This window comes from Megascapheus bottae, chromosome 31 (genome assembly GCF_031878675.1).
Source record: "Megascapheus bottae isolate mThoBot1 chromosome 31, mThoBot2.hap1, whole genome shotgun sequence".
In the NCBI taxonomy this organism is placed as follows: Eukaryota; Metazoa; Chordata; class Mammalia; order Rodentia; family Geomyidae; genus Megascapheus; species Megascapheus bottae.
Genome location: NC_143539.1, coordinates 5,923,466 through 5,945,603, shown reverse-complemented (window position 1 = coordinate 5,945,603; position 22,138 = coordinate 5,923,466). Strand labels below are relative to the sequence as shown.

At 53.5% G+C, this 22,138-nt stretch overlaps 2 protein-coding genes across 4 annotated transcripts; one reads left to right on the top strand and one right to left on the bottom strand.

The window, feature by feature from the left end:
- Positions 1-1,853: 1,853 nt before the first annotated feature.
- Hipk4 (homeodomain interacting protein kinase 4) lies at positions 1,854-9,250 on the top strand. The gene is made up of 4 exons (XM_090323066.1): positions 1,854-2,599; positions 4,575-4,931; positions 6,888-7,721; positions 8,747-9,250. The coding sequence occupies exons 1-4, from the start codon at positions 2,135-2,137 to the stop codon at positions 8,930-8,932; spliced, it is 1,842 nt and encodes a 613-aa protein (XP_090179192.1). The 5' UTR covers positions 1,854-2,134; the 3' UTR covers positions 8,933-9,250.
- A 374-nt stretch (positions 9,251-9,624) lies between these two features.
- Positions 9,625-22,014, bottom strand: Pld3 (phospholipase D family member 3). 3 transcript variants are annotated; one of them, XM_090322580.1, is made up of 12 exons: positions 21,991-22,014; positions 18,533-18,631; positions 18,325-18,399; positions 18,094-18,236; positions 17,143-17,326; positions 15,042-15,162; positions 14,837-14,964; positions 14,024-14,224; positions 12,198-12,337; positions 10,861-11,026; positions 10,246-10,345; positions 9,625-10,154 (listed from the first exon to the last, which is right to left on the bottom strand). In XM_090322580.1, exons 2-12 carry the CDS (start codon positions 18,557-18,559, stop codon positions 9,967-9,969), a joined length of 1,473 nt encoding a protein of 490 aa, XP_090178706.1. In that variant the 5' UTR covers positions 18,560-18,631; positions 21,991-22,014; the 3' UTR covers positions 9,625-9,966. The 3 variants fall into 3 exon arrangements, with proteins under 3 accessions (XP_090178706.1, XP_090178705.1, XP_090178704.1); XM_090322579.1 differs by lacking the exon at positions 21,991-22,014 and adding an exon at positions 19,191-19,275; XM_090322578.1 differs by lacking the exon at positions 21,991-22,014 and adding an exon at positions 19,094-19,115.
- Between the last annotated feature and the right edge of the window lie 124 nt (positions 22,015-22,138).

The following is a 22,138-nucleotide window of genomic DNA, read 5'->3' as shown; positions in this document are numbered from 1 at the left end:
CAAAAAACAACAGCTAACCAACCAATAAACACTCAGACGTTTCCACCTCAGCTTGTGTTTGGTAGACAACCTCCTTCTCCTTGGCCAGCATCTTGCCATCTCCTCAGATCTCGGCCCCCTGAGTAGCTAGAATGCCAGGTGTGACCCACTGACACCTGGTTTCCCAGAAGCCTTTGCAGAGGACTCTGGTGAGTCACCCAGCAGAGCATGGCTGTGGACCTCTGCCTGGAGCCCGCGGTGGTAGGGAACTCATGCCTGCCAGGACAGTTGTTACTCTCTCCCTCCTGCTGACACCTGTCCTTTCCTTGTCAGGCTTGTTTGTCAACTCTGTCCACCTTGGCCTCACCCTGGAGATCTTATCCATTCCCTCTTGGCAATCACAGATTCAGAGCCACTACTCCCAACACTGAATTGTTGGTTAGGGATGAGATCCTAAGGTCTTGAGTATCTGTGGAGGCTGGGTACGTGACCACCTGTCCACCTGTTTCTTCTTTTCTTTCTTTCTTTCTTTTTTTTTTTTTTTTGTAGGTCTGGAACTCTGGGCCTGGGCATTGTTCCTGAGCTCTTCAGCTCTAGGCTACCACCCTATCCGGGGAGCCCCAGTCCCACTTCCCGTTTTCTAGTGGTTAATTGGAGATAAGAATCTCAGATGTTAGTCTAGTGCCCGGGCTTGACTTTGAACTGCTATCCTCAGATCTCAGCCTCCTGAGCAGCTAGGATTACAGACATGAGCCCTGGCTCTGTCCACCTGTTCTTGAGCCATACGCCACTTGTCCTTCTGCCCTCTCCATATTTAGGATCTAGGCCTCCAGCTCCTACATCTTCTTGTCCAGTCCCAAATATGCCCCCACCCTATTCTGGCATTTCCTATTCTCACACCAGCCCCTTTCATCATAGAGAAGGAGTAGCACTGTCTCCTTTTTCCCAGCCTTGGCTGGCTCAATTTTAGCCTCCCCTTCCTGTCCAAGTTGGCTTTGAACTGTGATCCTCAGATCTCAGCCTCCAGAGTGGCTAGGATGACAGATATGAGCCACCAGTGCCTAGTTTTTGTTTTTGAGATAGGATCTGCTAACTTGGTCCAGGCTATCAGCCCCCAGGGTTGTCCTCCTGGCTCTCCAAAATGTCTTAATCTACTACCTTCTCTGTTTTGCTACACTGTGAACCACCTGGGTTCTGCCCTAGTCTACTGCCTCTGTTTGGGACTTTCCAGTTACTCTTAGCCTATAGAAAGCAGCCTTGTGACACTCTGCTCTAACTTTGCCCTCTCTCTACCTCAAAGCCCTTCTGTGCCTCCCTAGGGCCCCTAGAACCAGTGCAGACTTCTTTGACATGTATTCGGGTCCTTGGTGTATGTATGCGTGTGCCTGTCCTGGAGCTTGAACTCAGAGCCTTGGCATTGTCCCTGGGCTTCTTTTGCTCAAGGCTAGCATTCTACCACTTGAGCCACAATGCCACTTCTGGCTTTTTCTGTGTATGTGGTACTGAGGAATCGAACCCAGGGCTTTATGCATGCTAGGCAAGCATTTTACCACTGAGCTACCTTCCCAGTCCTCAGGGCCTTTTCTAACCTGACTCTTGCCCCGTCTATGCCTCCCTCCCACAGCAGCCCTAGGCTCTGGCTCGTATTTGCTGGAAACACACACACACACACCCCTAAAAAAAAGTTGGCCTTTTTACCCTTTGGCCTGTCAGTTGGCCTGCAGCCCGTGTGAAGATCCACATCAGATTCCCTCCTGAGTCAGGCAGCCTCCCCAGGGTTCCGCCAGCGGGTGGGGGAGGGGACCCGACCTATCACCCCACCCAACCCCCCCCATTCCAGCCTGGGGCTCAGGTCTCCAACAACAGAACCAGAGCCACTGAGCAACGCTGGAACCCATTCGGGGTGGCCTGGGGCCCCTCGTCCCAAGCCGGGAGGGCTTTGGGGGAAGGGTGCAGCCCCTAACCGACCTGTCTTGTGACTAAGGGGGCTGAAGGGTGCCAGAGAGGCGAGAGGGCCAATCTACTAAAGACAGGCACGAATTCTGTCCTCTTCCCCCCGCTGGGGGTCCTGGGGGCCGGGCAGCTTGCGAGGGCTCAGCACAGTTGGCAGAGCCTGTGGTTCCAAGGACACAGCAGGGTGGTGCTTGGTGGCATTATGGCCACCATCCAGTCGGAGACAGACTGTTACGATATGATTGAGGTGCTGGGCAAGGGGACATTTGGGGAGGTGGCCAAGGGCTGGCGGCGGAGTACAGGCGAGATGGTGGCCATTAAGATCCTGAAGAACGATGCCTACCGCAGCCGCATCATCAAGAATGAGCTGAAGCTGCTTCGATGCATGCGGGGCCTGGACCCCGAAGAGGCCCACGTCATCCGCTTTCTGGAATTCTTCCACGATGCCCTCAAGTTCTACCTGGTCTTCGAACTGCTCGAACAAAACCTCTTTGAGTTCCAGAAAGAGAATAACTTCGCACCTCTTCCCGCCCGCCATATCCGCACCGTGACGCTACAGGTGCTCAGGGCCCTCGCCCGACTCAAGGAATTGGCCATCATTCATGCCGACCTCAAGCCGGAGAATATCATGTTGGTGGATCAGACCCGATGCCCGTTCAGGGTCAAGGTGAGTGGGGACGCCTAGGGTGACAGCTTTGTTGGACAGGTGGATGCCTGTCCAACACTCGATGTCTGGCTTGGCCTGGCCCAGCCCTGAAGTCCTCCCTTCACTCTCCCTCGTGTCTCTTCTCACTGCTGGCTCCCAATGCCTGCCTGCCTCTCTTTCTCTTTCTTTTTCAGTTGTGGGGTTTGAACTCTAGGCGCTGTCCCTGAGCCTCTCTGTGCCCGAGGCTAATGCTCTACTACTCTGAGCCACAGTGCCACTTGTGGTTTTCTGGTGGTTAATTGGAGATGAGTCTCACAGGGATCTTTCTGTCTGGGCTGGGCTTTGAACCATGATCCTCAGATCTCAGCCTCCTGGGTAGCTGGCTCTTTCTTTCTTTCTTTTTCTTTTCTTTTTTTTTTATGTGTGTGCTGGTACTGGGGTTTGTGCTATCCTTAAGCTTTTTTTTTTTTTTTTTTTTTTTTTTGCCAGTCCTGGGCTTGAGCTCAGGGCCTGAGCACTGTCCTTGGACTTTCTCAAGGCTAGAACTCTATCACTTGAGCCTCAGCACCACTTCCAGCTTTTTCTATATATGTAGTACCAAGGAATCGAACCCGGGTCTTCGTGAATGCTAGGCAAGCACTTTAATCACTAGGCTAAACTCCTGGCCCCTCCTTAAGCTTTTTTTTTTTCCCCCTCTTTTTCTCAAGGCTAGCCCTCTACCACCTCAGTGGAGTGGTGGTATGTTAGCATGTTACCACTTTTGGCTCTGTGTGTGTGTATGCGCACTCGTGCGCACCCCACTCTGGGCCTTGAACTCAGGGCCTGAGTGCTGTCACTGAGCTTTTTCATTCAAGGCTAGTGCTCTACCACTTGAGCCACAGATCCATTTATGTTTTGTTGTTGTTTTATTTTGTTTTTGTTTTTTGGTGCTTCATTGGAGATGAGTGTTACCAACTTTTCTGCCTGGGCTGGCTTCAAACCATGATCCTCATATCTCAAGCCTCCTGAGTAGCTCGGATGATAGGTGTGAGCCACCAGAGCCTGACTTTCCCATCCTAACTTCTGAGGTCCCCTCCATCCCAGACTTGAGGACTCCCCATTCTATGTTATTCTCCACTCAGCAGCTCTGACCCAGTCCTTATGGGGAGACTGAGTCAACAAGGTAGGGAGTAATTTGCAGTATGGAAATGAGGAGAAAGGAGATAGTGGGGGGTTGGTTAAGGCTGGCAGACGGTGATGACTGAGTGGAAATTTAGTTGATGTGATTGAAGGGACCTCAGTGAGAAAGTGATATTAGAAGGATGTCTTGATAAAGGGAGAGAGGGAGCCATGTAGACATCTAGAGAAGATAACTGTTACATCTGTCTAGGAGATACTGGGGACATCTTTCCAGGTAGCAGCCAGTGCAAAGGCCCTGAGATAGGGGCAGGTGCTGCTGAATCAGTGTATAAAGAAGCACTGGAGAGGTCTACAGCACACACAAAAAAGTGAACCAGAGATCAAGACATGATAGGGTTAGGGTGGCTTGGATGCTGAACAGGAGGTGGACAGACAGGCGTGCATGGGCTGCCTTTGCCTGTGTGGTGGAAGGCAGGAAACACGCAGCCAGACAGGTGATAAAACTGAGTCTGCACATGGTGAGTTCTGGGTAGGTTTGGGAGCTTTGAAGCTAACCTAAGCAAGAAATCCCATGAGACTCTGGTCTCCAATGAGCCATCCCCGCGTCCCCCTCCCAAAAAAAAAGTTGGAGGTGGAGTAGTGGCTCAAGTGGTAAAGCACCAGCCTTGAGTGAAAAAGCTCAGGGATAGCACTCAGACCCTGAGTTCAAGCCCTAGTGCTGGCACCAAAAACTAATCAAGGGAAGGTCACAGGCACCCAGCCAGCCAGAGACAAATGATAGACACAGAAGGACACCCGAGAAGAGAGAGAACGGGCTATCCCCAGCACCACACCCACCTTTGTGGACCTTTTCTCCCCCGGCCCTGCTCGCCCACAGGTGATTGACTTCGGCTCCGCCAGCATTTTCAGTGAGGTGCGCTACGTGAAGGAACCGTACATCCAGTCTCGCTTCTACAGGGCCCCCGAGATCCTGCTGGGCCTGCCCTTCTGTGAGAAGGTAGATGTGTGGTCACTGGGCTGCGTCATGGCTGAGTTGCACCTAGGCTGGCCTCTCTACCCCGGCAACAATGAATACGACCAAGTGCGTTACATCTGTGAGACCCAGGGCCTGCCTAAGCCCCACCTGCTGCATGCCGCCCGCAAGGTCCATCATTTCTTCAAGCGCAATCCCCACCCGGATCCCACCAACCCCTGGCAGCTCAAGTCGTCAGCTGACTACCTGGCGGAGACGAAGGTAGGGAAGCAGACAAAAGGGGGGGGCGTGGGGGCACTCATCTGGTAGACTGCTACCAAAAGGCTCTGAATTCCCTGGGTGCAGTGACTCAGGCCTGTAATCCCAGCTACATGAGAGGCAGAGAAGGAAGGATTGCCACTAGAGGCCAGCCCCAGTGGGGGAGAGCAGGAAAAAAAAGCCAGACCCTACTTGAAAAAAGAAACAAAAGCAAAAGAGGCTGGTGGCATGGCTCAAGTGGCAGAGCATCTGCCTAACACACATGCAATCCTGAATTTAAATCTCAGTACCTCCTCCCCCCCCAAAAAAAAAAATAAAAACAGAACAAAACCTGCCAGGCTCCCAGAGGCTGAGATCTGAGGATTGTAGATTCAAGTCAGCTGGAACAGGAAAAGTCTGTGAGAATCTTATTTCCAATGAACCACCCAAATCCAGACATGAAGCTGTGGCTCAAATGGTAGAGTGCTGACCTTGAATGAAAAAGCTGGGGGCCAGGGACCGGTGACTCACACCTGTAATCCTAGCTACTTTGGAGACTAAGCATGCAGTTCAAAGCCAACTTAGGCAAGAAAGTCTGTGGGACTCTTTTCTTATTATTATTATCATTATTATTATTATTATTATTATTATTATTATTTTGCATGAACACAGGGCCTGGGCACACTGTCTTTGAGCTTTTTCAAGGCTAATGTCCTACCACTTGAGCCACAGCACCAATTCCAGCTTTTTCTGTGTATGTGGTAACAAGGAGTCGAACCCAGGGCTTCTTGCATGCTAGGCAATGTCCTTAAGTACCTCTACTCAAGGCTAGTGTTCTGCCACTAGAGCCATAGCACTGTTTTTGACTTTTTCTGTGTATGTGGTACTGAGGAATTGAACCCAGGGCTTCGTGCACACTAGGCAAGCACTCTACCACTAGGCCACACTCTCGGTCCATGAGACACTTCCTTTTTTTTTTAAATTTTTTAATCAGTTGTGGGCTTGAATTCTGGGCCTGGGTGCTGTCCCTGAGCTCTTCAGCTTCGAGGCTAGCACTCTGCCACTTAGAGCCACAGCGTCACTTCCAGTTTTCTGGAGGTTAATTGGAGATAAGAGTCTCACCGACTTTCCTGCCTGGGCTGGCTTTGAACCACGATCCTTAGATCTCAGCCTCCTAACTAGCTAGGATCATAGGCATGAACTACCAGACTACCAGTGCCTGGCCCGTGAGAGTCTTTTTTTTTTTTTTTGAAGGGGGGGTCATAGGGCTTGAACTCGGCCTGGGCACTGTCCCTGAGCTCTTTAGCTCAAGGATACTGCCCTACTCCTGAGCCTGGGCCTTGTCCCTGAGCTCTTCAGCTCCAGGCTACCACCCTACCCTTGAGCCAAGCCCCATTTCTAGTTTTCTAGAGGTTAATTGGAGATAAGAGTCTCAGGTCCTTTTGTGCCCAGGGTGGGGGCGTTGAACCTTGATCCTCAGGTCTCAGCCTCCTGAGTAGCTAGGATGACAGGCGTGAGCCACGGGCTGGCCTGTGAGACTCTTCTCTTCAATAAGCTGCTCAGAAAAAGCAGAAAGTGGTGCAATGTCTAAAGTGGTAGACCACTAACCATGAGCACAGAAAGGCTCAGGGCCAGAGCCCAGGCCTGAGTTCAAGCCTTACGACTGACAAAAAAAGAAAAAGAATTTAAGAAAACTTAGTGACAGTGCTCAGACAGTTAGAAATTCAAACTCTTAGGACTGGCACAAAGGAGAAAGGAAAAAAAAAATGAAATAAGCCAAGCAAGCAAACAAAAAGGCACTCCTCAAAAGAACAAGGGCTGAGAGCGACCAGGTTAGAACCCTCCGCACAGCAAGAGAGCTCCAAGTCGAATCCCAGGCTGACCTGGATATCAAGGGCTCCGGTGGGGAAAGTCTGGCATGCCGGGCCTGAACACTGGCCAGAGGGTCATCTCCCTTCACCCCTCCCTCCGTGTCACCAGGTTCGCCCATTAGAGCGCCGCAAGTACATGCTCAAGTCTTTAGATCAGATGGAGACGGTGAACGGCGGTGGGGCGAGTCGGCTGAGCTTCCAGGACCGCGAGGCGGTGGCCGAGCTGGCCGACCTCAGGAGCATGGTGGAGCTCATCAAACGCATGCTCACGTGGGAGTCCCACGAGCGCATCAGCCCCAGCGCCGCCCTGCGCCACCCCTTCGTGTCCATGCAGCAGCTGCGCAGCGCCCATGAGACCACTCGCTACTATCAGCTCTCCCTGCGCAGCTGCCGCCTGTCACTGCAGGTGGAGGGCAAGGCGCCCCAGGGCCTGGTGGCCACCGCTGAAGATGGGGCCCCTTATTACCGGCTGGCAGAGGAAGAGGAAGCAGTGGGCATGGGCACTGGGCCCTTCTTCTGGGATGAGAAGGCACCGGGCATGCAGAGAGCCATCGATCAGCTGGATGACCTCAGCCTCCAGGAGGCAGGGCAAGGTCTGTGGAGCGAGGCCCGGGCCGACACGGTCTCTGACATGCTCACCCCGCTCAAAGTGGCCACCGCTGGCCGCAGGGTCCCTGACTCAGGTCCGGAGCCCATTCTGGCTTTCTACGGCAGCCGTCTTGCTGGTCGCCATAAGGCCCGGAAGCCACCCATGGGCTCCAAGTCCAACTCCAACTTCAGCAATCTAATCCGGCTGAGCCAGGCCTCTCCTGAGGACGACGGGCCCTGCAGGGGCAATGGCTGGGAAGAAGGAGAAGGCCGAGGGGCTTCTGTAGAGCTGCCCACCATCCCGCAGAGGGACGGGGATGGGCCCAGTATCAAGGACATGTCGATGGACGCGGAGGTAAGTCACCTGGGCAGGTGGATAAGCAACGGTCCCTCCACCTGTTTGTTTGGGGTTTTTTTTGGGTGTGTGTGGGGGGTGGTCCTAGGCTTGAATGCAGGGCCTAGACACTGTCCCTGAGCTTATGAGCTCAAGGCTAGCACGCTCTATCACTTTGAGCCACAGTGCCATTTCCAATTTTCTGGTGGTTCATTGGAGATAAGAGTCTCGTGGCCTTTCCTGCCTGTGCTGGCTTTGAACAGTGATCCTCAGATCTCAGTCATCCGAGAAGCTAGGATTACAGGTGTGAGCTACCAGTTCCTGGCCTGTTTTTTTGTTTTGGTTGGTCATGGGGCTTGAATTCAGGGCCTAGTCCCTGAACTTTTCTGTTTAAGGTTCAAGGTCTACCACTTTGAGCATCAGCTCCACCTTCTGTTTCCTGGTAGTTAACTGGAGATCACAATTTCCTGCCAGGGTTGGCTTGGACCATGATCCTCAGATCTCAGCCTCCTGAGCAGCAAGGATTATGGGCATAAGCCGCCAGCACCTGGGTCCTGTTTCATCTGCAACATGAGAACCCACCTTTGAATATGGCCAGACTTATCCCACACTAACCCACATCTGGGATGTAAAGACTCAACAAAATGCTAACCCATCCTGCAAGGTGGTAGGGAGGTAATGATATCTTCCACTCACACTGATACTCCTGAGACAGGACAAAGGCTTGGTCATTCTAACCCATCTTCAGGCTACAACTAAAACTCCAGCTCTAGTATTGCACCTGTAAGAAATGACACTTGTGGTGGCACACACCTCTAATTCAGCAGAGGTAGGAGGATCTTGCGATCAAGGATGGTGAAAGCAAACCTAGTCAACATCCTGTCTACAACAAAAGAAAGCTAGACATAGATGGTCTGTGTCTGGATATGACAGGGGCTGGGTGCTGTTGACAGAATCCTTGCAGAGGACTGTATCCCATCCCTGAGGCAGCAAGAGGTCACCCACACTTCTTGCTGAAGCCCCTCTTCCTTCTTCTCCCCTTGCAGAGGTCTGGCCCTGAGCTCTTTGAGCCCAACAGCTGTCCTGGCGAGTGGCTGAGCGAGCCAGAGTGGGCCCTGGAGAGCGTCCGAGGATCGCGGGTGCAGGGGCTCCCACCCCGGCACCCCCACCCCCATCCTCATGGTCCACCCCGGGCTACCAGTTTCCTGCAGCACGTCGGTGGGCACCACTGATGGCGCCAGCCAGCTCTGCTCATGACCAGGACTACGCTAGCTGGGCTGGCATTTCCTCCTTAACCTGAACTGTTCTACAGAGCCATCCCCAGAGCCTACAAATTATTCTTACACAAAAGATAATTATCCAGAATCCTCCCTTTCCCTCCCCCCTCGAGTGCATGCCTGCACCCCTCCCTCCCCACACTGGATGCCTCTAAGGGTCTGGCCCACGGCCCCCTCAGCCAGGAAGGCAGGAAGATGGACGCATGCTACTGGCTCCGAGCTCGCTCCCGGCCCTGCCGTCTCTGCCTGATTCAATAAAGAACTGTTCTAGCACTCCTGCCTCTGGACTGGCACTTAGGACTCCGCCTCCAGAACATTCTCTAGGTTCAGCCCAGAGTCCTCAGGCTTAGCTCTTGCCTTTGGTGCACGCTGTGGTGGTCAGGCATGCAGCTTCCCCCTGGGGACACCGGTGCTGGGTCACATGCTGAGTCTAGGCGCATGCTCCGTGTGTGCAGCACGTGCCCCCCCCCCATGCTGGCTCCATGCATGCTCAGTCTGTGCCAGCGCATGTGCATTGTCCACTGCAGGCTCAGACACGCCACACGGGTGTCCCCTGCCAAGGGCTTAGCATACTGCCACCACCCAGACACCCACACCAGCTGTCCCTCAACCCTGACACCCCATCTCAAATCAATCAGCCAGACACGGGCTATATAGTTATTTACTTATTATAATCTTAGGCCCTCTTTACCCTAGGAAGGAGGAATAGCCTAGGGGTCCAGGCCCAGCATGCACCCCACTTATTTGGGGGTTCCCTCCCTCAGCCCTGCAAGGCCCCAAGGGCCATAGCGTCAGACTGGTGGGGGGCGAGGTAGAGGCAGGAAGGCAGGGGAGAGCCTGTGGAGCCACAATGGGGGAGAAGACAGAAAGCAGGGACATGGAGACAGGGATTGGAACCAGAGTCTGAGTTGTTTCTGGGGCCGGGGAGTGGGGTGGCAGGGGGTGGAGAGGGGGGTTCAAAGGCCTTGGCCTGTCCACTGGACCAGGCCTTAGAGCAGTCTACAGGCGTTGCCCACGCTGTCTGCGGAGGTATCCAGGTCATGGCTGTAGGGGGAGTCCCAGTCCCTCAGGAAGATGGCTTCCAGCTGGCTTCGCAGGCCACCGCGCCCGTTCTGGGTCACAAGCAGGGAGGTCCCTGCCGTGTCCGTGAAGTAGCTGCCTGACCAGTTGGAGGTTCCTTTGGGTATGGGAGAGAGAGTAAATGTCCTATGGGGTCCAGGCCCTGGTGCTGCACCCTCCTTTCCTGGCCAGGGGGCTCGGACACTCACCGATGTAGGCCGTACGCTCTGTCACCATGTATTTGTTGTGATTCACCCGGGCATAAGGAATACGGGCCTGTGCCTCATCCGCAGGGACCACGAAGAGTTTCTGCCAGGGAGAAGAGGGAGGGGAAAGGGGAAGGATGCCAAGGAGAGTGAGGTACAGGTGTGGGGGGGGTGGGGGGAAAAGCTCCAGGAAAGCTGGGTGCTGGTGGCTCACTGTTGGAGGGTGATATGCCTTGTCTCCATCCTGTCCTTCATGCTCTGCCTATGTCTACATCTGTTTTCTTTTTTAAAATGTCATCCACCGGAACTCAGGACTTGGGCACTCACTGTCCCTGAGCTGCTTTGCTCAAGGCTAGCACTCTACCACAGCGCCACTTTGGTTTTCTGGTGGTTCAATGGAGATACGAGTCTTCCTGCCTATGCTGGCTACAAATCTCAATTCTCAGATCTGAGCCTCCTGAGTGCCCTGGATGACACGTGTGAGCCACCAGCGCCTGGCTTGTGTCTCCATCTTGTCCCAATCCTCTGCCCCTGTCTCTAATTGATCCTTGACCCTCTGCCTGTGTCTCTACCTGGTAGATCTCAGTGCCAAGGCAAGTCGGGGGGTGGGGCACTTACCACCTGGATGTCAGAGTGGGTATGGTTGTCCCTCAGGGCGGCCAGGGAGAGCAGAAACGACCGCATGGACGGCTCTGAGTGTCCCCAGCAGCTGATGAGCAAGCGTACCTTGACGCCTCGCTCGTAGGCCGCCCGGCGCAGCCCATCGTCAATGGTGGGCCAGAACCTGGGGGGATGGGGATGAGAAGGGCAGCCTTATCCATGGCCTTCACCCTCAGCTCTGGGGATCAAAGTCTGGGCCCTGCATTGGCTTCAAAGAGCACCCCCAAACCTCTGCTGCCCACACAGCTGGCTCCTAGCCTGTTCCTGTCTCTTTTGAGCCCTCATTCCCTATTTCTGACCCCCCAAACCTCATTCCCCATCATCTTATCTACTCATCTTACACAGCTTCCTCCTTAGCCCCATCTTCCCTTTGTTTTGCTGGGTCTCTTTCCCCAAACTCAAAATGTTCCGGCCTTGGTCTTAAGATTATATGCATCCACCCGCTTCGTGTGTGTGTGTGTGTGTGTGTGTGTGTGTGTGTGTGTGTGTGTGTGTGCGCGCGCACACGCACACACCAGTCCTAAGGCTTGAACTTGGGGGTGGGATGCTGTCCCTAAACTTTTTTGCTCAAGGCTGCCTCTTGAGCCACAGCTCTACTTCCGGCTTTTGGGTGGTCAATTGGAGTTAAGTCTGATGGGCTTCCTTCCTTCTTCCTTCCTGGGCTTTGAGGTTTGACCCTCAGATCTCAGCCTCCTGAGTAGCTAGGATTCCAGGCATGCTAGGATTTCAGCACTTGGCAAAACTCTAGTATTCTTAGCTACTTCCTACATCCATTTCCAGTCTGGGCGTGTGCTTATATGCAGGCATAGTCTCCTTCCTCTCTCCCTTTCTCCCTCTCTCACCCAGCTTCCCCCTTCTCTCTTCTCTCTCTGAACCTAGGGCCTTGCAAATGCTAGGTAAACACCCTCCTTGACTCTGTATGTCGGTGACTGTTTTTTTTTTTTTCTTTTTGATAGAATCTTGCTATGTAGCTCAATTTGCCCTTGAACTCCCATCTCAGCCTTCTGAGTGCTGAGATTACAGGAGTGCATCACCACACCCAGCTTCCAGGCCATGTCTTCTGCTCCCTAAACCCCATACCCCACCCCTTGGTTCAGGCCTCTAGCTTCCCAATCCTTTTGCTTCCCTCACCCCATCCAGTCCCTTGCTTTGGGTTTCCAGTGGCGCGTCTGTCCTGTCCGTCTGTCTCCCTGTTTGCATCTATGCTCTGGTCTCCTCTGCTCTCTGAGCTCTATCACTCCCTCTCCCCACACAGGGGCTCCCCAGCCCCCAGCCTTGTTCACGCCCGGCTGCACCTGCGAGGGTGGGAGAATTCCATGGTGGGCAGATAGTTCATGACCGCGATGTAGATGAAGCTCCGGGAACTGTCCACCACGTTGAGCAGGGCCTTCAGGTCTGGGGTACGGCTACTTGGACACAGGGGTGGGGGTGCACTCTGGGGGTGGTGGGAAGAGAATCAAAGAAAATGCCTTGCCAGAAGCACGGTCAAGCATGGTGGACTGTTAGCTAATAAATGAAAGCATCAGGCACTGAGTTCAAATCCCTGATTTTGGACCCAAAACAAAACACAACAGAGGCATGGCCATGTGGGCCCTGGGCCTGGCCAGCTCCCCAGGAACCAGGACCTCTGGGTCTCACCTCTGAAGGGAAGGGGACAATCACTATGTCAAGAAACAGGCTCAGAGGGCTGGGAGTGTGGCCTAGTGGTAGAGTGCTTGTCTAGCATGCACAAAGCCCTGGGATCCATTCCTCAGTACCACATACACAGAAAAAGTCAGAAGTGGTGTCATGGCTCAAGTGGTAGAGTGCTAGACTTGAGAAAGCCCAAGGACAGTGCCCAGGCCCTGAGTTCAAGCCCCAGGACTGGCAAAAAAATAATAATAATAAATAAAAAATAGGCTGAGTGCTGTGGCTCACGCCTGTAATCCTAGCTACTCAGGAGGCTGAGATCTGATAATCATGGTTCAAAGCCAACCCAGACACAAAAGGACCTGAGACTCTTATTTCCAGTTAACGTCTAGGAAATGGGAAGTGGGGCTTGGCTCAAGGGTAGGGAGGTAGCCTTGAGCTGAGGAGCTCCAGGACAACGCCCTGGCCCAGAGGTAGGTTGGTAGCCTTGAGATGAAGAGCTCAAGGACAGCGCTCAGGCTGAGTTCAAGCCTCATGACCTCCCCACCAAAATAAATAAAAAAATATGTCTAAACTCAGTTCCCCCCCCCAAAAATAGTACTGCATGATAGAACTTTCTGGAATGACAGAAAGGTTCTCTCTGCACTGTCCAATATAACAGCCTCTTGTCACATGTAGATTGTGTACCATATTTAATTTTAATTCTCTCTATATATTTATTTATTGGTAGTACTAGGGCTTGAACTAAGAGCCTTGTACATTCTGAGCAAGTGGCTCTATTTGTTGAATCACACCTCCTAGTCTTAATTTTCATTAATTCAAATGGAAGAGCTACCTCTTGGTGACTGCACCAGACAACAGCAGAGGTTTGGTGGGTATTTATACCCAGAGATTGGGAAAAGGTGGTACCCATTTTCCAAATAAAATAGAGGCCAGCTGGGGCCGGGAGTTTGGCCTAGCGGTTAAAGTACTTGCCTAGCATGCATGAAGACCCGGGTTCGATTCCTCGGTACCATATACATAGAAAAAAGCCAGAAGTGGTGCTGAGGCTCAAGTGGTAGAGCTCTAGCCTTGAGAAAGTCCAAGGACAGTGCTCAGGCCCTGAGCTCAAGCCCAGGACTGGCAAAAAAAAAAAAAAAAAATAGAGGCCATCTGGGCAACGGTGGCTCATGCCTGTCATCGTAACTACTCAGTAGGCTGAGATATGAGGATGGTGGTTCAAAGACAGCCAGGGCAGGAAAGTCCATGAGACTCTAATCTCTATTGCAAACCAGAAGTGGAGCTGTGGCTCAAAGTAGTTAGAGCACTAGCCTAGAGCGAACTCAGGAACAGCACCCAGATCCTGAGTTCAAGTCCCGTCACTGACAAAACAACAAAAACAGAGGCCAACAGAGACTGAATCCCAGGCCAGGCAGGGTCACGATGGAGCCTGGGAGGGGCAATTCGGGTGTGTGTGGGGGGAGCAGGGTAGACCATGCTTCTCCAGACTTACCGCCAGATAGGCCAGGGCAGGGGTGCCATTGAGGCAGATCTCCATTGGTGTCTCTTGATTGTACTGGGTGTCATAGGACTGGGGCCAGGTGGATGGAATGGAGCTGCCTGCCTGGCCCAGGTACCAGTAGGCCTCAAAGATTTTGGTAAGGTCTTGAGCCAGGCAGCTGCAGTTGTACATAACCACACCCAGCTCCTTGACCTGTGGGAGGGAGAATACTTAGCCCAGGGAGAGCCGGAGACTAGGAAGGTCCCCGGCTTGGTCTCTCTATCTCCTGTCTTCCTCCCCCTCTTTCCCATTCCATACCTTCACAGGCATGAACTTGACTCAGGTTCCAGCTTTCCTGAAGGTCTTGCTTCTACCCTCACTCTCGCTCGATCCTTGGCCTAGGCCAATGTGTTTCCTTCTTCAGGAAGCATCCCTGGAGTGCCCAAACTACCTGTACTATCCGTACTCTTCAGCCTCCATGATCATTCTGGCCGGTCTATCCTGTCCTAGACACGCTGTGTCTCCCCCATCACACCCCTGGCCCCTCCACCTGCCCCTCTCCATCTACCCCCAACCCTGAGGCCTCTGAGCTGTCACTGCCTCGTGCCAGTCCAGGATTCCAAACTGAACTGCAACTTCATGCTATGTGCCATGCTCCCAGCACCCCCCAGGGCAGGGCAGGGTTTAGAAACAGGTACACAGGAAACGTATACCAAAGGCCACATGGGTGAGCAGGGTTTTCCATGTCCCATATCTTGTGGGTAGCTTTCATGAGGAATTAGAGGGAGCCCCAGGTGAGGAAAGCTGGGCAGGGAGAGGGCCAACCTGGGTCAGGGAGCGCCAGTCCATGTTGGCACTGCCCAGGTAGAAATGGGTCTGGTCCACCACCCAGAACTTGGTGTGCAGGACGCCATGGGTCAGCTTCTGCATGTCCACCATGCGGACCTGGGCACCTGAGGCCAACAGTGGACAACGATCAGGGACTGGCTTGGGGGGGGCAGGCCTGCCACCCCCACTGCTCTCAGCTCACCACTCTGCAGCAGAGCTTGAAGGTCCGCCTGTGGCAGAGGCCCACTGGGCTTGCTGACCGCAACCCGGACCTTCACACCCCGAGGTACCAGGGCCTGGAGCTGCCGGAAGACCTCCTCACCCTGTGGGAAAGAAGCAGATTCTCTGGGGTGGGGCCAGCCAGTATGCCAACCTACTCCCACTCTCCAGTTATCCCAGTGTGGTCAGATTTGGCTTTGAGATGTGAAAAAGAATAAACAGAGCCAGCCCCAATGGCTCCCACCTGTAATGCTAGCTACTCAGGAAGACTAGATCGGAAGGTTCACCGTTTGAGGCCAACCTAGGCAGAATCAGTTCCCCAGAATCAGCAAAAAGCAGGACTGGAGGTGTGGGGAAGGTATGGGGTGACAGGATACCAGTAACAAAAGCATAGGGGTTGATCAGCTAGTACCTTCTGTATACTCTGCCAGGTCCTTTCATGTCTGAACTCGCTGAACTGCTACGGGCCTATGAGGCAGGGCTAATTCTAACCCTCACAGGTGGAAGGGGATTGCACCCAGGCTTTGGAGTCTTTCTGGTTTTTGTTTGCTTCAACTCAGGGCTTGAGCACTGTTCCTTGGGCTTTTCCCTCAAGGACAGTGCTCTGCCACTTGAACCACAGTACCATTTCCGGCTTTTCTATGTATGTAGTACCGAGGAATCAAACCCGGGTCTTCATGTATACTAGATAAGCCCTCTACCTACCACTAGGCCAAACTCCCGGCCCAAGTTCATTTTTTGAGATTGGTTCTTGTTTTGTTGCTGAGGATTGAACTCAGGACCTTGGACTTGCTAGGCAAGTGCTCTTCCACTGAGCTAAATGTTCCCTAGCTGTTGTTTGCTTTTTGTGTGTGCTGCGTGGCCATTGTCTCTGAGCTAGGCTAGTGCTCTACTCTTTTTTTTTTTTTTTTGCCAGTCCTGTGGCTTGAGCTCAGGGCCTGAGCGTTGTCCTTGGGCTTTCTCTCAAGGCTAGCACTCTACCACTTGAGCCACAGCACCACTGCTGGCTTTTTCTATGTATGTGGAGTGCTGAGGAATCGAACCCTGGTCTTCGTGCATGCTAGGGAAGCACTCTACCACTAGGCCAAACTCCCAGCCCCTAGTGCTCTACTCTTAAGCCAGAGCTCCTATTCTGGCTTTTTTTTTTTTTTTCTGCCAGTCCTAGGGCTTGAACTCAGGATCTGAGCACTGTGCTTGGGCTTTCCCAAGGCAGACACTCTGCCACTTGAGCCACAGCACCACTTTCAGCTTTTTTCTATGTATGTGGTACCGAGGAATAGAACCCAGGGCTCCGTGCATGCTAGACAAGCATTCTACCACTAGGCCAAACTCCCAGCCCCAATTCTGGCTTTTTGCTCGTTCCTTGGAGGTAAGAGTCTCAGGGACTTTCCTGCGTAGGCTGGCTTCAAGCATTGCTCTTCAGAGCTTAGCCTCCTGAGTAGCTAAGATGACAAGAGTGCAGCAGTGATGAAGCTTCGGTAGGCCTGGTGTTTTAATCCCCTTCCATGGAAACTTGCAGGAAGTGGGAGCTTGACAGGGGGTTGGTTTGTTTCTTTGTTGTCATTTAGAGGCAAAGTGTCACTATATAATCCAACCTCCACCCTCTCACCCGAGTCTCCTACTGCTGGAATTATAGATAGCACCATCATACCCTGTTGAGTGGAGATACCTTAACAGGGCCGCTTCTGTACTGGGCATGGATTGGCTGTTTCATCCTGACATAAGCCTTTCAGGGCAGCTGTGCATTCTGGCCCAAGGGCACTGAGGTGTTGACTTGTCTAAGGTGGCCCTGCTAGAAGGGTGGCAGCCTCGCTTGAAGCTGGGAATGAGTGATCACTTGTCCTCTCTCCCTTGTCTTTGCTTGATGGAGCCAGGGTCACTCTGGATCAAATGATACCCACCAGCCTAATTCCCCTTGCAACCAAACCCACAGTCTGACATTTAGAGGCCCTCAGATGATGGTGAAAAACACCCCCAGTCCAGACAACTTCTTCTAAACAGCTGGGAGACACATCCCTGTGTCTTCACCTCTCCTCTCACTGGCACTCGCACCCCCACATCCGATGCCCAGGGTAGATGGGTACCTGCTGGGCAGAAGGCTCCTGGGTGCGAGTATCATTGTTGGTAAGGGTCCAGTAGAAGGAGGCGATGTCCAGGCTGCTGTGAGCCCCGGCAAGCAGGCCCAGCCAGGCCTGGCTTGTGGAGGGGTTGCTGGTGGTGGTATTGGGGTAGTCCAGGCCTTCTGGAATGCTCTCTACTAGCACTGCTCTGAGGGCAAATGGGGAGGGGAGGAGATAAGAGGACAACATCAGCCACAGGGGATGGATGGGAGATGAAGGGCTAGGAAGTTGTATGTATTTGTGCACCTAGGCAGGACTCCTGTGGGTCTCCATGTGTCTCGAGGTGACGGGGAAGGTTTTGTGTGTGTGCGTGTGTGTGTGTGTTGAATTCAGGGCCTGGGTGCTGTCCTTGAGCCTCAAGGTTAGCTCTACCCCTTAACCACAGCTTCACTTTCAGCTGTTTTGAGTGGTTAGAGATAAGAATCTTCAGGGGACTTGGAGACTCTTATCTTGAATGAACAACCAGAAAACTGGAAGTGGTGCAGTGGCTTAAATCTAGCCTTGAGCAAAAAGAACAGGGTCTGAGCCCAGAATTCAAGCCCCTCTGCTAACAATAACACTAAAAAGCTGGAAATGCAGGTATGGTTCTTGTGGTAGTGTGCTATCCTTGAACACACACACACACACAGCTCAGGGACAGTGCCAAAAAAGAGAGAGAGAGACAGAGAGAGAAAGTGCTATGCGTATGCGTGTCTATTTGTTCCTAGACCAGCATAGAAGATGACGCTGTGGCTGCCATGGAAACCAAGTGCGTGGGGAAAAGGGGGTGGGTGTGTGCTCGCCCAGACATCTGCATCACCAGCCCCCCCCCCTCCCGGAGCTGGGTGGGGCTGGGTGGTTTAAGTGTACATGGCCTGCCAGGGCCCCTTTCCTCTTCTCCCTCCAGTCCCCTCCCCTCCCCCCCCTCCCACTTACTCGCAGGGGTCGTAGCAGGGGGCTGGGCGCTGGTTGGGCCCAAAGAGATGCAAGTCCCCATATTCCCAAAGGAACAGCTGAGTCATCAGGGCACCGAAGCCCACCACTGCCAAGATAAGGACCAGCAGGACCCAGCGGGCTTTCTGTGGGGAGGAGGAAGAGGAGGCCGTCAGCCTGCCCAGGCCCAGCAACCCAACCGTCCTGAGACAGATCAAGGGTTAACCAGGCTACCTTCTCCGCAGCCTTCCAGGCCTCGATCTCATTCAGATGCATCTCAATGGCTGACTCTTCAGCAGGCACCTTCAGCTGCAGGATGGAGGTGGGGGATGGTAGGTGGGGGGTGCCAGGGAAGGTCTGTGGGCCTCCTGCCCTCCACTTCACCTGGGCCCCTCACCACTGGTGCCCCCCCCCACACACACCGGTGCCCCCATCCACCTACCTCCTGATAGGTTAGTTTAGGCTTCATGTTGCCTGACAGCTGGGGGTGTAGGGTCCTAAAAGCCCAAATGGGAAGGTAGGCGGTGTCAGGGTCTCCAAGCTGGCAGTGGGGTGGGGGTAGAGGGAAGAAAAGCAAGCACAGAATGGAGATGTTAATAGGCTTTCTAGGGGACCTCACACTGAAGGCAGATTTAGTCTTGGGCAGTGATCACCATCCACAATCACGAGACCCTTGGCAGTCATTCCCCCTGCCCCCTCCCAAGAAGAGGGAAGCTAGATAGTGGCTGGTCAGCAGGGATTTCGAAATCCCCTGAAGATTCAAGCTTCTGCCTGCCACCACTGTGTATCACCCCACCTCCAGCGCCCACATTGCCGCCCGTCAGCACCCCTTCTTTAGCCTCATCTGAGCTCTAATAGGCTGCACCGCCCTCCCCCCCCTCGCCCCGCCAGATTCCCCTGTAGCGAGTCAATGGCACCTTGGATGGATCTCTGCTTTGGGTTGTCCTTCCCGGCTCCCCCCACCCCAGCCCTGGCATTTCTGCTCTCCCCTTCAGGTACCCACCAGGCCTGACAGCACAGGCCCCGGCCTCAGGCTCATCGGGAGCCTTCCCCTCCACCTAGTCCCCCAATGTCCCCTCCCCTCTCTCCCCCAGAAAGACCTGGGTCTTAGTTGGCAGGCGACACGCTGCTACCTCCGCCGCGGGGGCCCCAGCTTCTGCCCTAACAGGCTGGGCAAGAGAGGGCGGGAGGAGAGGGGGCGGGGCTTCACGGGGCCACGCCCACTGCAGCGGGGTGCCTGCGCAGTGCGTGCGCGCCCGGGTCCGCGGCGGAGGGTAAGGGGGCGGGGCCTCCGGGAAGGCCCGCCCATCTGAGCGGGGAGGGCGGGCGGAGAGATCTGTGTAGCTGGGAGATGGGGCACCACGAGGGACAGAGAAGTTACTCCAGGTTATTAAAAAGGAGCCCCAACAAACTTTATTAATTTTTTTAAAACCATGGGGCCTGCATCAGCTGGTTAAAAAAATACAGGAAAGTACTAATGAAGACGTTTATAAATAAAATGGGGGAGACCAAAGTTGAATAATCTAGAGATTTAGTGGGTGAAGCTTATAGCAAATGGGGAGATATAGGAAGAAAAGGTGGATTTTATGTCTGGAATACAGTATTTGATAATTTTTTTTTGTTTTTTTTGCCAGTCTTGGGGCTGGAGCTGAGCGCCTGGACACTGTCCTTGGACTTTCTCAAGGCTAGAGCTCTACCCCTTGAGCCACAGCAACATTAATGCCTTTTTTCTATGTGTTACTGAGGAATCCAACCTAGCTCTTCATGAATGCTAAACCAGCACTCAACCACTAGGCCAAACGCCCAGCCCCTCTCCTCTTTTTTTTTTTTTTTTTTTTGATGGTTGTGGTACTTGAACTTTGGGCCGGCCTGAGTGTTGTTCCTGAGCTCTTCAGCTCAAGGCTACTGATCTACCACTTTGAGCCACAGAGCCACTTCCCGTAAATTGGAGATAAGAGTCTCAAGGACTTTAGTGGAGGGCTGGCTTTGAACCTCGATCCTCAGATGTCAGCCTCCTGAGTAGCTAGGATTACAGGTGTGAGCCACATCACCAGGCTGATTTTTTTTTTAATTTGAGGCAGCTGTTATTTTGATAAGGATTAAGACAAAATAGTTTTTGAGACCCAGACTTCTGGATCCCATTTCTCAAAGCAGGATTTAAAGCTACAGCTGGAGAGGGAACAAAAAGAACAGATGAATCTCTCATTTTATCTCTCTCATTTTTGTGAGACAGCATCTTGCTATTCAGGCTTTGAACCTACACCATATATATCTATATATCTATATATATATGTATATGTGGGTTAGTCACAGGACTGGGTACAACTGGAGTAGGCAGGGGAGCTGGGAGCATTCCAGGAACCCCAAGCCATTCAAGAGACTCCAGTGCCACTAACTCAGGCTGATCCTCATGCTCTGCTTCCTCTTGGATTTGGGGGACATCCTGGCCAAATAATACACCCCTTCTAGTCCACAGAATGAATATTTCCCGGTCTCCCTGTTCAGAACCCTTCTGTGGTTCTCATTGTCCTCACAACACCAAACTTCTTCCCCGGCTCAAAGTTCCCTGGTATTCCTAGAACACAAATCCCAGTTCCTCTTCACTGGCTTTCGGGGCCTTGAATGACCTTCCCCGAATTACCTATTTCACCTTCTTCTTTTTTTTTTTTTTTAACACTCCAAGCCTTATTGAATATCTTTCAGTTCCTTGAACTGAAACCACATACTCATCACTAAATCACTCAGTGTGGCTTCTCCTACCCAGCACACCTTCCCTTGAGCTCCTCCACACCTTGTATCCTGCTCAGCAAACATACTACCTCCAGGAAGCCCCCCTGATCTCCCCGGCCACTACAGGACTCCTCTGGAGTCCCGCGGCCCTCTGTGCTCCCCTGTCTCTTCTCCAATCCCAGCAATCTCCCTGGACTGGCACTGAGATGAAGAGTAAGTATTTATAGAACCAAGGTTTGTGATAGCCACTGGGCCCCCTCCAATGTAGTGAGGGTGGTGGTGGAGATTTTGAAGGTAGTGTGGAGACTGTGGGGTGTGGGGTGGCGTGACTGCTGTGGGAATCCAGTGACTGGATTACAAGTGTGTGTGTGGGGGGGTGAGGAGCAATGGCAGTCAGCTGACAAGAGGAATAGAGGAGATTGGATGGGGAGGGGGACATGCATGGCTAATTACCATGATCGTCCAAATGCCACAGCAAACTGGGCATGACACCAGGACACAGGTGTGTCCAGCATCACCACACACCTTCCTGACTGTGGGTGTCCTCCGGTGCAATGTTCACTCGAGGAAGAGCTGGGGTTGGGATTGAATTCGATGCTCAAGTTGTCCGCAGAGGTTTAGGGAAGGGCTGGGATTCTAGGTGCACTTCAGGTTAGGGCTCCAGGGTGGAGTGATGGTGGGAGAGGGACATGCGCAGGGAAGGAGAATGAGTACAAGGCTGGGGACAACTGGGTGCAGGAGGCACCGACGTGACTGTCGCAAGACGGGGAGGAGCAGGGGAAGAACGGAGGACACTGGGAGGCGATGAACAACACAGCGATGGTGGGGTCACCTGTAACCTGGGCACTCCGGAGGCTGAGGCTGGAGGATCGGGAGTTTGAGGCTTAGCGGGGCCTCCAGAGGAGACCAGGTCTCCAACAAACAAGCCGGGGTAGTGAGGGGACCAGGAGAGGGGGAGAAGGCGGGGGAGATCCAGAAGGGAGCGCTTCACGGAGCAGAAATGGCCACAAAAGGCAAGGACGACTTAGCGCGGGGCCAGAGGAAGATGATGGACCCCCGAAGGACACGACGGGAGGGATGGAGGACGACGCAAGAAGGGGGATGCGTTGCAAACGCGGGGGTAACAGCAGGGTGGCGGCGGAGGCGGCGCACCCGCAGATCGCACAGTACCTGGACTCGGCGTCCGCCACTCAGGCTGGAAGCCCCGCCCCCTCCCCGGCCCACCTGTGCGCGTGCGCGATCCCACGCCGACCGGCGAGGGGGCGGGGCCCAGGCCTGCGGCCTTCTCATTGGCCGCTTCTCGGGCCTCGGCGCCTAG

Excerpts from the sequence above, each read along its gene's own strand:
- Pld3 (XM_090322580.1), bottom strand. The coding sequence starts at position 18,559 with ATGAAGCCTAAACTAACCTATCAGGAG. Across the intron at positions 15,163-17,142 it reads AGGAGCCTTCTGCCCAGCAG|GGTGAGGAGGTCTTCCGGCA; the intron begins GTACCCATCTAC and ends TCTTTCCCACAG. Across the intron at positions 14,225-14,836 it reads ACTGGCGCTCCCTGACCCAG|GTCAAGGAGCTGGGTGTGGT; the intron begins GTTGGCCCTCTC and ends TCCCTCCCACAG.
- Hipk4 (XM_090323066.1), top strand. The coding sequence starts at position 2,135 with ATGGCCACCATCCAGTCGGAGACAGACTGTTACGATATGATTGAGGTG. Across the intron at positions 4,932-6,887 it reads ACTACCTGGCGGAGACGAAG|GTTCGCCCATTAGAGCGCCG; the intron begins GTAGGGAAGCAG and ends CCGTGTCACCAG. Across the intron at positions 7,722-8,746 it reads ACATGTCGATGGACGCGGAG|AGGTCTGGCCCTGAGCTCTT; the intron begins GTAAGTCACCTG and ends CTCCCCTTGCAG.